This window comes from Nannospalax galili, unplaced genomic scaffold (genome assembly GCF_000622305.1).
Source record: "Nannospalax galili isolate Female #2095 unplaced genomic scaffold, S.galili_v1.0 scaffold196, whole genome shotgun sequence".
Taxonomy (NCBI): domain Eukaryota; kingdom Metazoa; phylum Chordata; class Mammalia; order Rodentia; family Spalacidae; genus Nannospalax; species Nannospalax galili.
In genome coordinates, this window is record NW_008337421.1 from 119,266 (window position 1) to 130,697 (window position 11,432).

The 11,432-nt window shown below is 36.5% G+C and overlaps 1 protein-coding gene and 1 pseudogene across 1 annotated transcript; both read left to right on the forward strand.

Annotated features, from left to right (window-relative positions):
* Positions 1–5,551: 5,551 nt before the first annotated feature.
* On the forward strand, positions 5,552–6,490 carry LOC103733649 (olfactory receptor 4K3-like). Its single transcript, XM_008832537.1, has one exon. It carries the CDS (start codon positions 5,552–5,554, stop codon positions 6,488–6,490), a length of 939 nt encoding a protein of 312 aa, XP_008830759.1.
* Positions 6,491–10,505: 4,015 nt separating this feature from the next.
* On the forward strand, positions 10,506–11,432 carry LOC103733650 (annotated as a pseudogene).

Sequence of the window (11,432 nt, forward strand, 5' to 3'; positions counted from 1 at the left end):
ATAAAGCATGATGTTGGCATACAAATAGGTAATGGTCTATTTATATTATTGGGTAGAAAATGAGCACAGAAACTATTTCACACATTGTTGTTAACTTTGTCACCTAGAAAACCAAATATCATGAAATAGTTAAAAGTTAGTCTCTTTAAAATAATTTAACAAAAATGCAAAAATTTCAAGTTATATAAAGACAAAGAAAACATCAGTGGCTACATTTTAACATGTGATGTGCTTCCGGAACAAAGAGCAATGTTGGAGAGCATGATCATTTTACATACAGAAAGTGGTGGATAGACCAGGGCAACACAGCAATTTCCCTGTATACATTTTTCAATACAAAGCAGTAAAATATACGAAAATTCTACAGAGAGTGGTGCACACAAGAAGTGTAATAAAACATCAAAAAGTTACATTTATTAACTACTAATTTCTAAAAATCAGAGATAAGCCAGTATTATTGATATGTACATTAACACTTCTACAAATTATCAGAATTTCCCTTTTTGAAGTCTACAGTAGTTTACAAGGTGGATAAAGTTTGGGCCATAAATAAGTCTCAATTAATTTGAAAGGACTTCTCCTGGCCTCCCTGGGTATTATACGACATGAGTGCACTTAAATACATGCAGGCAAAGCACTCAAACACATAAATTAAAAATATGTAAATCCAAAATTAAAAATATAAATGCATCAGCCATTTAGTTAACCGCACCTGCCTACTTGAACACCCTTGTCATATATCAGGGTGTTTTATACACAACATGGTTCATCTTGAGACCATATGCTATTAATTAGCCCATAGTATTTCTTATAACTAGAAATCCAATATTATTATGTTCTAATTATGTACATTGAGTTAAAAATTGTGAATACAGTAGGCAAATATTTGCTTAGTATTTATTGCTTAACTGAATAATTTTAAACTTCACCAATTCCAAGATAATTTAAAGGATAATTATTTATCTCCCTGTTTTGGTTTAACAAGGACATCACATTTGATATCACTCTTAATAAAGACATCCCTATGAGATGTCCAAAATAATTATTTCCATGGTTCTTGTCTTGTTCAGAACATTGAACAAGTCACTTCCCCCATGGGACTACTGCTGTTGGTGAATATATGTGTGGCTGTTTGGCTGACAGAAAGGCCTTTATTTCTGAATATGCTGTCTCCACCAATCATGCACGTCTTCATAAGCACACATTAGAATGGAAGTCTGAAAGAAAATCTGGTCTAAGAGGGAAAATGTGTTGGGTAAGTCACCTCATCTCTCTGATTTGCTCCTCTAAGATAAGTATGTTTTAATTATTTATTTAATGACCACATAATTAGAAGAAGCATTTCATTACAGCAGCATTGACATATTCAATAACAATTTCCAGAGATGCATCTCTTTCAAAATTGGCTGTAAATTTTTAGGTTTATAGTTGAATTAATACAGTTATACAATATTGTACTTAGTATAAACCCTATAAGACATAAAATTAAGTGGGGTTTTAACCTTTCAAAAAGATCTCCATTTCATTTTTAAAATACACAGTTTCAAAACAGAAAAATTCATTTTAATGCAACTGACACTAAGATGTTTCTAATCTCTATATATCTGATTATTACTAGCAAGAATGCCACATGCATTTCAAATCTCTATATATCTGATTATTACCCACAACAATGCCAGATAAGAGATACCTTCTTTTGAGTTGTTGGCCAGGGTAGGCCAAGGAACTCCCATATAGTAACCCAGCATAGAACTGGGAAAATAAACAGTAGACCCCAAACTTATCTAAAGGAATATTGACAACTGATTGCTGCTTGATGAGGAACAGCTGACCTTCCTAAAACAAAGACCTCTAGATAGGCTGACTAGATTCACCAGATGGACAAGTAGCGGGGAACAGCTGGGGGTGCCAACAACACAGTGGACAGTATCAGGGATAACAGAGTATGAGGGCTCTAGTGGAGGGAGGGAGGCTATGGGAGGGTGCCATTTGGGAGGTGAGTGTATAGTTGCATAAGATGGTTTGGGATGTTCTGTGTGATATACACACACAAAAGAAAATCAACAAAATTTTTTAAATGTATTATATTTGAGGAGGAAGCATAAAAATGTACATCACGTTAATTAGTAGAGGTGATAAACGTTACCACTGAAATCTACCCAATGACTCTAAGATAATTCTTAAAACTTCTGTTTCTCTTGGAAGCATGGAGGAAATGACTCCTCTGTGTTGACCCTCCTCTTTGTAGACCGGACACTGGTTCAACTCCATCTTGTGGGGTCTCCTCAGCCTCCTTGATCAAGAGGACAGGTGACCCACCACAATTACAGGACATTGTGAGAGATGCTCATAGTCCCCTGGAACTAGTCAACCTAGGAGGGAAAGGAGCAAAACCTGTCCTTTATGTCCCTCTGACCAAATTATTATAGGCCTCAAAGTATGGATCCAAGTGCAACCGATTATGACTAGTAATAGATACATACAGATTAGAGATGCATATGCCAAAATCTCAGTGTTAGTAACAAAAACAAGTCTTTCTGCAAGGAACACTATAGTCTAAAATGAAATGGAGATCTTTTATAAAGGTTAAAAACTCACTCAAGTTTATGTCTTACAGGGCTTATACTGAGTTCAATATTGTATAACTGTATTAATTCAACTGTGAATGTAGAAACTTACAGCCGCTTGTGAGAGTGTGTTACTGGAGTGTGTTACTGAATATTTTAAAGCTGTAATGAAATGCTTCTTCTAAACATGTAGTTATTTAAAATTTTTTTTAAATAAATAATGATTTAAAAAATCACCATGGCGGGGGAGCCTCTGTTTCACAGAGCTCACTATGTCTGGAATTGAGAACAGATTCTTTATCTTCTAACATTTTGGGGAGACAATTCATGGCTTTCTACCAGCTCTCCTATTTCAAATGGCATTGTCTCATATTACAGGGATTTGCCTGCTAAACCATAGGAGCCACACACAACTAGCATTGTTCATATGGTCCTTACTATTATAAAAGATTTTTCAATTAGAAAATTTCATTTGTAGAATATCATTCATCATAAATATTTAAGTAAAAATTATTATAAATCTGAAAAGTGGCAAAGAATTTGACTACTACAGAAATAGATTTAAAATTCATGCCCTGGGGGGCTGAAGAGATGGCTCAGCAGTTAAGAACACTGAATGGTCTTGCAGAAGACTCAGGTTCGAATCCCAGCACCTACAGCTAACAACTGTCCATAACTCCAGTTCCAGGGGATCCAACATCCTCTTCTGTCCTCCATTGGCATTGCATGACACAGGTGCACTTAGCTACATGCAGGCAATACACGCTTACACATAAAATAATTTTAAAATTATTTATAGCCTGGAATAAAATATAGCATAACTTCCCTCTGACATGATTTTGTGCATTGCCTTAATCCCTTTCAGAGAGTGTGCTACATTGTTGAACTGATTCTCTACCCTTTAAAAACACAAATATTGATGTCACAGAGTTTAATATATTCATCTTGAAGTGATGGAAGAGAATGAACACTTTGTTGTTTTATTTTAATGCTACTTAAAGAGTAATTCATTTTGTCTCCTTTCCTTAATTTTTTGTGTTCTTGGATATCTGAGCTTATAATAGCATCTTTTAATAGGAATCTTCTTTTAGGTAAGAATTTAGAAAAAGTGCATTGATAGACTCTCTCAAATATAGGTCACTCAATATGTCAAATATCCATCTGTGCAGAAGGAAGAATGAAGTAATTGTTGCATATCTCAAAAACAGACCATGTTCCTAAAGTAGCCTGTGCATCTATGTAGTTTATAGTTGTTGGATATAATAATTTAGGGAAAAATATAAAAAGTAAGTACTTTAAAGAGATATTATCATGTTTATTTTGAATATAGGAAGGATTAAGTTGAACAATAAAAGTAGGGCTCTTAGCTTTTAAATATTATTTTTTCAAGGTCCACCATACAGACTGAGGAACAGAAAAGTATATTTACTAACAGATTCATAGAAATAGAAAGATTATATATGTATATATTAATTTGTTAAATTAAGAGTTCTTATTTGACAGGATTGGATAATGAAGTAGAAATATTTATTCCATAACAGATGGTCAATAATAAATGAGGTTTCAGTTAAATATAGCTGAAAAAATGGGCATTTAATCTGTTATTTTTGCCCACTATTGTTAATATGATTATCTGATTAGTTCAACAGTTATTTCCATTTTATTTATTTATCTATTGAGACAGCGTCCCTGTAGGCCCAGATCTCCTGGAACTTGCTATGTACATCAAGCTGGCTTTGAACTCACAGAGATTCACCTGCCTCCGAGATTGAAGACATGCACTACCTAGCCCAGATTAAACAAAATTTTAACAACAAAATGATCTTTATAAAGCTGCCTTGATATCTTATCTGTTGATTATTTCTTCTGAATGTGCATAGTCATCTTTCAGCAAATTAATTTCTCATACATATTTACCGTCCTGGTTTGGCCATTTACTGTCATTTATGCATCTTTTTCACATAAATAAAATCTTGTTTTTGAAAATTTACTCTGGAAAATTTTTCTTTGGCAAAAACTAGTATTTTAAGAAACTATTCAAATTATTCAAATTTTGTGAGGGATAGATATAATTATACTGATATTAACATATTTTCTTTCAGAATTAGGCCTGTATTAGAAACTATATGCTTACAGAGGCAACACAACAGTTATGAAAGTTATAACTATTACTGTGCATCACCTTTTCTATAGCAAATGCATGTGCTACCTGATCCAGAATTCACCTGATACCCTGAGTTATGTTTTCTAAGTCCTTATCATGGATTAGTAGGCAAGGAAAATATACACATTGAGAATAGGTAATGGATTTTGTTATTCTTCTGCTCATTTTTCTATAAATTCTACTCCCTATGGTTTTTAATAGATGTCTACTATGTTCTAAAGTAGTACTATATGACTTCCTATAGAGATCCTCTCATAAGTGTCCTAAAATTGGAATTAAAGATTGAAATACAATTATAGTTTTATGATATCTTATAGAAGGGTCCATTGAGGCACAAATGAATCATTATGTACAATAGAAAAATGGTAAGATGTGTCATGTCATTTGTGTTGAAATTCAAAGTTGACTCACCATCATCCCTTCAAGTTTGCATCCTAAAACTGATAAATAGTGTAGTGAATGTGGTTGCCATACTCATGGCTTTTAATATTCTCCTGGGAAGAAGTTAGGGTCCAACGGAAGGCAGTTATTTTAAACTGTTTACATACTACACTGACTTGTCTTATTTGTGAGAGTACATTTTTAACAATTCTTTCTCATAGCAATCTTATATTGTTTTCTTGGAAAATTAATATTGGTTTGTTTTAAAAACATAATATCATTTAGATTTGTTCAGGATATCTCCTTGCAATTAGAGTTTTCAGTTTCAGATAGATAATTTATACTTGAGTGTAAGCATCAGATTCTGAAAGTTTCACTTTTCTCTCCACACCAATTAATCCACATTCTCCCAGTTATTTCAGGTGAACCACAGAACAAAATGGATGAAGGTAATCAGTCTGCAGTGTCAGAATTTGTGCTTCTGGGACTTGGCCACTCACAGGATGCTCAGGTCTTACTGTTCATGCTATTTCTGGTTGTTTATGTCACCACTATAATTGGAAATATGGTCATCATGATTTTAGTCATCATTGACCCCCATCTCCACTCCCCCATGTACTTCTTCTTAGCCAACCTGTCCTTTGTTGATATGTGGTTTTCCTCAGTCACCACTCCTAAGATGATCAAAGACTTTCTCACAGAGAACAAAGACATTTCCTTCAGAGGCTGCATGTGCCAGATCCTCTTCGTGCATTTTGTTGGAGGAATAGAGATGGTGCTTCTGGTGGTCATGGCCTATGACCGCTATGTGGCCATCTGCAAGCCACTACACTACTCTACCATTATGAGCATGCAAAGGTGCACTGGCCTGGTGGTTACTTCCTGGGTAGTTGGCTTTGTGCATTCTATAGTTCAATTTGTACCAATTATGGAACTTCGTTTCTGTGGCCCCAGGGAAATAGACAGTTTCTTCTGTGACATACCACTTGTAATCAAACTAGCTTGCATGGATACCTATTATTTGGATGTTTTTGTAAATATTGACTGTGGAGCTATTGCTGTGACTTGCTTCGTTCTGTTACTGATATCTTACACATATATGATCCACACCATCCATCAAAATTCTAAAACTGGTGCATCCAAGGCACTGTCCACCTGCTCTGCCCACATCACTGTGGTGATGGTTTATTTTGTGCCCTGCATCATCATCTATGTGTGGCCACTCAACATCACCTGGCTGGACAAGTTTCTTGCTGTGTTTTATTGTGTTTTTGCACCTTTACTAAATCCAGCTATTTATACACTGAGAAATAAAGAGATGAAAAATGCTGTGAAAAGATTTGGAAGCTACTATGGGGGTGCCAAGGGAAATACTTAATGTTCAGAAATGTGATTGTGAGAACTTCAAGTGCACAATGCACTTTCATTTGGAAGACAGGCTTTTCAAGCTGTATTTCTACAAGACATTAAGCTTAGATCACAATTTCTTTTAGTCCCCATATTTATTTTAATCTAATACTAGAAAAATATTTATTTGAAAACCAGCAGAATAAAATACATTACATAATTAATGTCCACCTGTTAATCATCTTCTCTTATTGGGAACTTACCTAATTATGCAATTCTACTTATTTAATAATACAGTATAGAATGTAAAATGTGTTAAAAAATACAGCCTTCCTGATTGATAACACTTTCATAAATTTATCTTAAATAATCTAATTTCACTTACAAAGACAGTATTCCATACTCTCCCACTTCCCTGGAAACTTTGTTACTCAACAATTGCTATGTCAAGTGAATCCTAAGAAAACTTATTCTCTCTTAACTTGGCTTTCTGCAAAAAGCTACTGGGAAATAAATTTTAATTGGAAAAGCTATCATACTAAGGTCAAAAACTATGTAAAGAAAAAATGGATGATGTTTGGGATTGACTAACTAAATAATATAAAACTATGACATACACTAAATTAGTAAAATTAGTAAATAAATGCAATCTTATGTTATATCTCTTATTTCAGTTTCAAGAATCACAGTTTATTCATTAAATTAGTTATTAATATCTACGGACAGTCCTCAAATGCAATCTGATTCAAGGTCATAGCCATTTTTTACCGAGTTAATTCTTGAAAGTTCAGTAGTCCATACAGTGATTATCAGGAGCTTCACATCAATGCAGTACAAATGACCATAAAAGCACCTGTCAGATTTATTGATCAAGGACTATTTAGAGCTATCTTTGATAATTAAAAACACATTTTAAATTATAATCTACACATGAAAATTATGTTTCTCTAATATTTATATTTTATATGTGTGCAATTTATTTATAAAAATAACAAAGTCATAAAGCATAACATGTACTTTGTTTAGTATGAAAATAAAATACTAAGTGTGCTAGAATGCATTTGCTCTTAGTCATCCTGTTTTATGTCATCCACTCATTTATAATTACTTTAATTAGTTTCAATTGTGACTATTTGAAGACATCTTAATGTACATCCACATGAATTTTCTAAGAGATAATATAGATTTTTTAATCTGGTGTTAAAGGATTATGAAATAATTTAGTTTTATGCCTGTTCACTTACTACATAGGGTAGAATGTAACAATACAATTCTTTTTTTCAAAGCTATACTTTTAACTTATGCCAAGGAAAATAGTAGAAAGTGCTCTTCAACATCCTGATCTAATTCAGAAATTTAAAAATAATAATTTAGGGGCTGGACACTTGTCTGAGACCCTGAGACTCTTCACCCTATCCCTCTTCCTTCAAGGTAACCCAAAGTGGCCACCATCTCTGCTCTGTTAAGACCTTTATGGACCCCCAGATCACGGAGCTTTCACAGGCATGCCTTAATTAATGGATCTCAAATCTCACAAGAGAAGAATCCTTATGCAACAGATGGTGATTATCACAGAGAACTGCAACTAGCCAACTTGCAGATAATAAAAGGCTGAGGACTGCTTATCCCTGAATAGAACACCTATATGAAACTTCTGCTTCTCAAGGCTGATGGTTCATTGAGTAAGAGAGGGAAGAAGGATTTAAGAACTAGAGAAGGTGGATGACCACAAGGAAACAGATTTTACAGGCAGCTAGTCAGTTACTCATATGAACTCACAACGATTGTGACAGCATGCAAATTCCACATAAGCTCAAGCCACACAAAATCCTGGTACAGACATGGAGAAGTGGGGAGGAAATCTCGGTCCTAGCTGATGAGCTATTGGTGGCTCATGACTGCTGAGACAGGGAGACCGATCTTCATTTGAGGTGACACTCTTGATATGTTCACCAAGATTAATTGGATGAACCTACACTAAGGGTATTTGGGGGCACAACCATGATCAAAATATACTGTATAAAATTCTAAAAAATTCCCTTTCCCTCTAGGTTTCCTAGTCCCCGAGATTCACTAATTTCCTTTAAGGGTGACACTCTTGGTAAGATCACCAATGCCTAGGGATGAACCAACACTGAATGGCATTGCAAACACAAACCCAAATATATATGAAATTTGATGGCGGGAATAGTAAAGGGTGCAGAAATGGGATTGGATCTAAATATGAACAAAAATATTGTATGAAATTATCAAAAATTCAATAAAAAATTCAAAAAGTTACACCAAAGGCTTACCTGCATCCTGACGGAGATCCTGTGGTTGCTGATTTGGCCTGAAGACACAGGAAGGGATCTTGTGCCTCTTCCACTTATCCTGTCTCTGCTCAGAAATCCCACAAAGCCCTGCTTTCCTCCAGTCTTGCACCCTGTGTCTCTTCCCAAGGTCTCTCCTGATTATTATCCAAATCCTATCCTGTTGCCCATCTTAGAAACTGCATGTACTCTTGCTCTCTAATTCTTAAGGACACCCCCAAACTTGTTTATTGTCCTTTTGGTAAGCTGTGGAACCTCTTCTCCAGGTTTTCTTCTCTCAACATTTCTGAATACTCTGGTTTGGGTGGACTTAGAGGGAAAACCAGCTTCCTCTGATTATGCCCTGCTAAGTTGCACTGGGAAACTCATTTCACTCACCTGACATGAAATACTAAAACTCCTAGAGGAAAAAGTAGTACATACAGTTCAACTTATAAGCACAAGTGAAGATTCTTTGAATAGGACTTCAGCAATGCAGGAAATACTCAGTGGCAAATACTGTCTCATCAAACAGGGGGTAGAAATGTTGAAGCAGAGAGTGGGATAAGAGGATAGAGAAACAAAACAGCAGGGAATAGCCAGCTAAAATAAAGATTTATGGAAACACTGTATGGAAACCCATGATCATGAGATCCAATTTAAAAGAGGGGATATATATGAACAGAAATAAGGGAGGGATAGGGAGATGAGGTGGCCAAAACTAAGCCTGCATGAAGTTATGAAATTCTGAAAGATTGTAATAAACAAATTAAAAATATACTTTTAAAATAATAAAGTAGTTTAACAAAGGTACCATAACTACATGGTAACTATTTCTAAAGACACAGGGCACATAGGTTGATGAACACAGAGAAATCAATTTCAAGCTACTGGCAAACTCTCCGTAATGGCCAGCTTTCATTGGATGGGAATGTGCTTGGCAGGATATTGGAAGAGAAAAGTCATCAACCATCTTACCAAGTTCTGGAACATGTATGCTACAATGCTGACCTGCCAGGCTTTGTGTGCCCAGTGGTGCAATAGTGGGATGACTTCAATGAAGGCAACCAGGCACTTTAAAAATTGTATTTTTATTGAGCTTTTGTAATAGCTCTTGATTAATCAAGTTTGAAAGCCCCTCCCTTATGCCCTGTCAAGGCCTGATTGATTCATGACCTGAAGCTTGGCAGAGGATACCAGATGTTAGTTAAAATTCTTGTGTCAAGTCAAGGCTATTGCACATGATATGAGATTGTGCTCCCTCCCCTAATGGGGGCCTGTAGTCAAAGACAGGTAAGATCTTCTGGGAAAAGCCAACCTAAGACAGGGAGTAGCTGATAGAAGCTGCGTGCCGATTACAGGTAAGGCTTTGAGCAGAAGACAACCTAAGACAGGAACGGTCTTTCCATTCTGGACATGGCATCAACTGAGGTTACATAAAATGAAAAAGGGGGAAATATTGGGGGCTATTATGGGCGGAGCTTGACTTTAGATGTCGGGGAAGAATGTTTCCACCCTGGGAGTTTCCCTGCTCTCTGCTTCTGTGGTCTGAGTTGACAGGCTGTGCTTCCCTGATTAATTGGCAGTCTTGGAAACATAACCAAAGAGTTCTGTTTCAGTTTACGGGCACCAGAGTTTCTCAGCACCGTTAGCTTGGTTTCTATATAGAAATAATGAATTCTAGTAGTTGCTAAGAGTAATCACAAACAGTACACGTGTAACAGATGACATGCTTGACTCTACAGGTTAGGAAGGATGGAGACCAGGAACAGCTCAGTGGTGACAGAATTCATCCTCCTTGGCATGACCCAGTCTCATGAAGCTCTACTACTGGTCTCGGTGCTGGTTTCACTTTTCTACCTCATAGTCCTTCCAGGAAACCTTCTCATCATCTTCACCATTAGATCAGACCCTGCACTCACAGCCCCACTTTACTTCTTCTTGGGCAACTTGGCCTTCCTGGATGCATCTTACTCCTTCTTTGTGGCCCCCAGGATGCTTGTGGATTTCTTCTGTGAGAAAAAAATCATCTCCTGCAAAGGCTGCATCACACACCTGTTCTTTTTGCACTTTCTTGGAGCAGGAGAAATGTTTCTACTTGTGGTGATGGCCTTTGACCGCCACATCACCATATGTCGACCTTTACATTACTCTACTCTGATGAACCCTAGAGTCTGCTATGCATTATTGTTGGCTGTGTAGCTTGGGGGCTTTGCTCATTCCATTGTACAAGTTGCCCTTATTCTGAACTTGCCCTTCTGTGATGCAAACCAGCTGGATAACTTCTTCTGTGATGTCCCACAGGTCATCAAGCTACCCTGCACAGACACTTTCACGGTAGAGCTCCTGATGGTCTCCAACAGTGGCCTGCTCACACTCCTGTGCTTCCTGGGGCTTCTTGCCTCCTATGCTGCCATCCTCTGCCATGTAAAGAGACATTCCTCCGAAGGGAAGAGCAAAGCTCTCTCCACATGCACCACCCACATCATTATTGTGTTTCTCATGTTTGGACCTGCTATTTTTATCTACACTTGGCCCTCTCAGGCTCTCCAAGCTGACAAAGTTGTTTCTCTTTTCCATACAGTCATCTTTCCTTTGATGAATCCTGTGATTTATACACTTCGCAACCAGGAAGTGAAAACTTCCATGAGGAAATTGTTAAATCAGTATGTGGTCTGCTGA

Coding starts and splice junctions, on each gene's coding strand:
- LOC103733649 (XM_008832537.1), top strand. CDS start 5,552: ATGGATGAAGGTAATCAGTCTGCAGTGTCAGAATTTGTGCTTCTGGGA.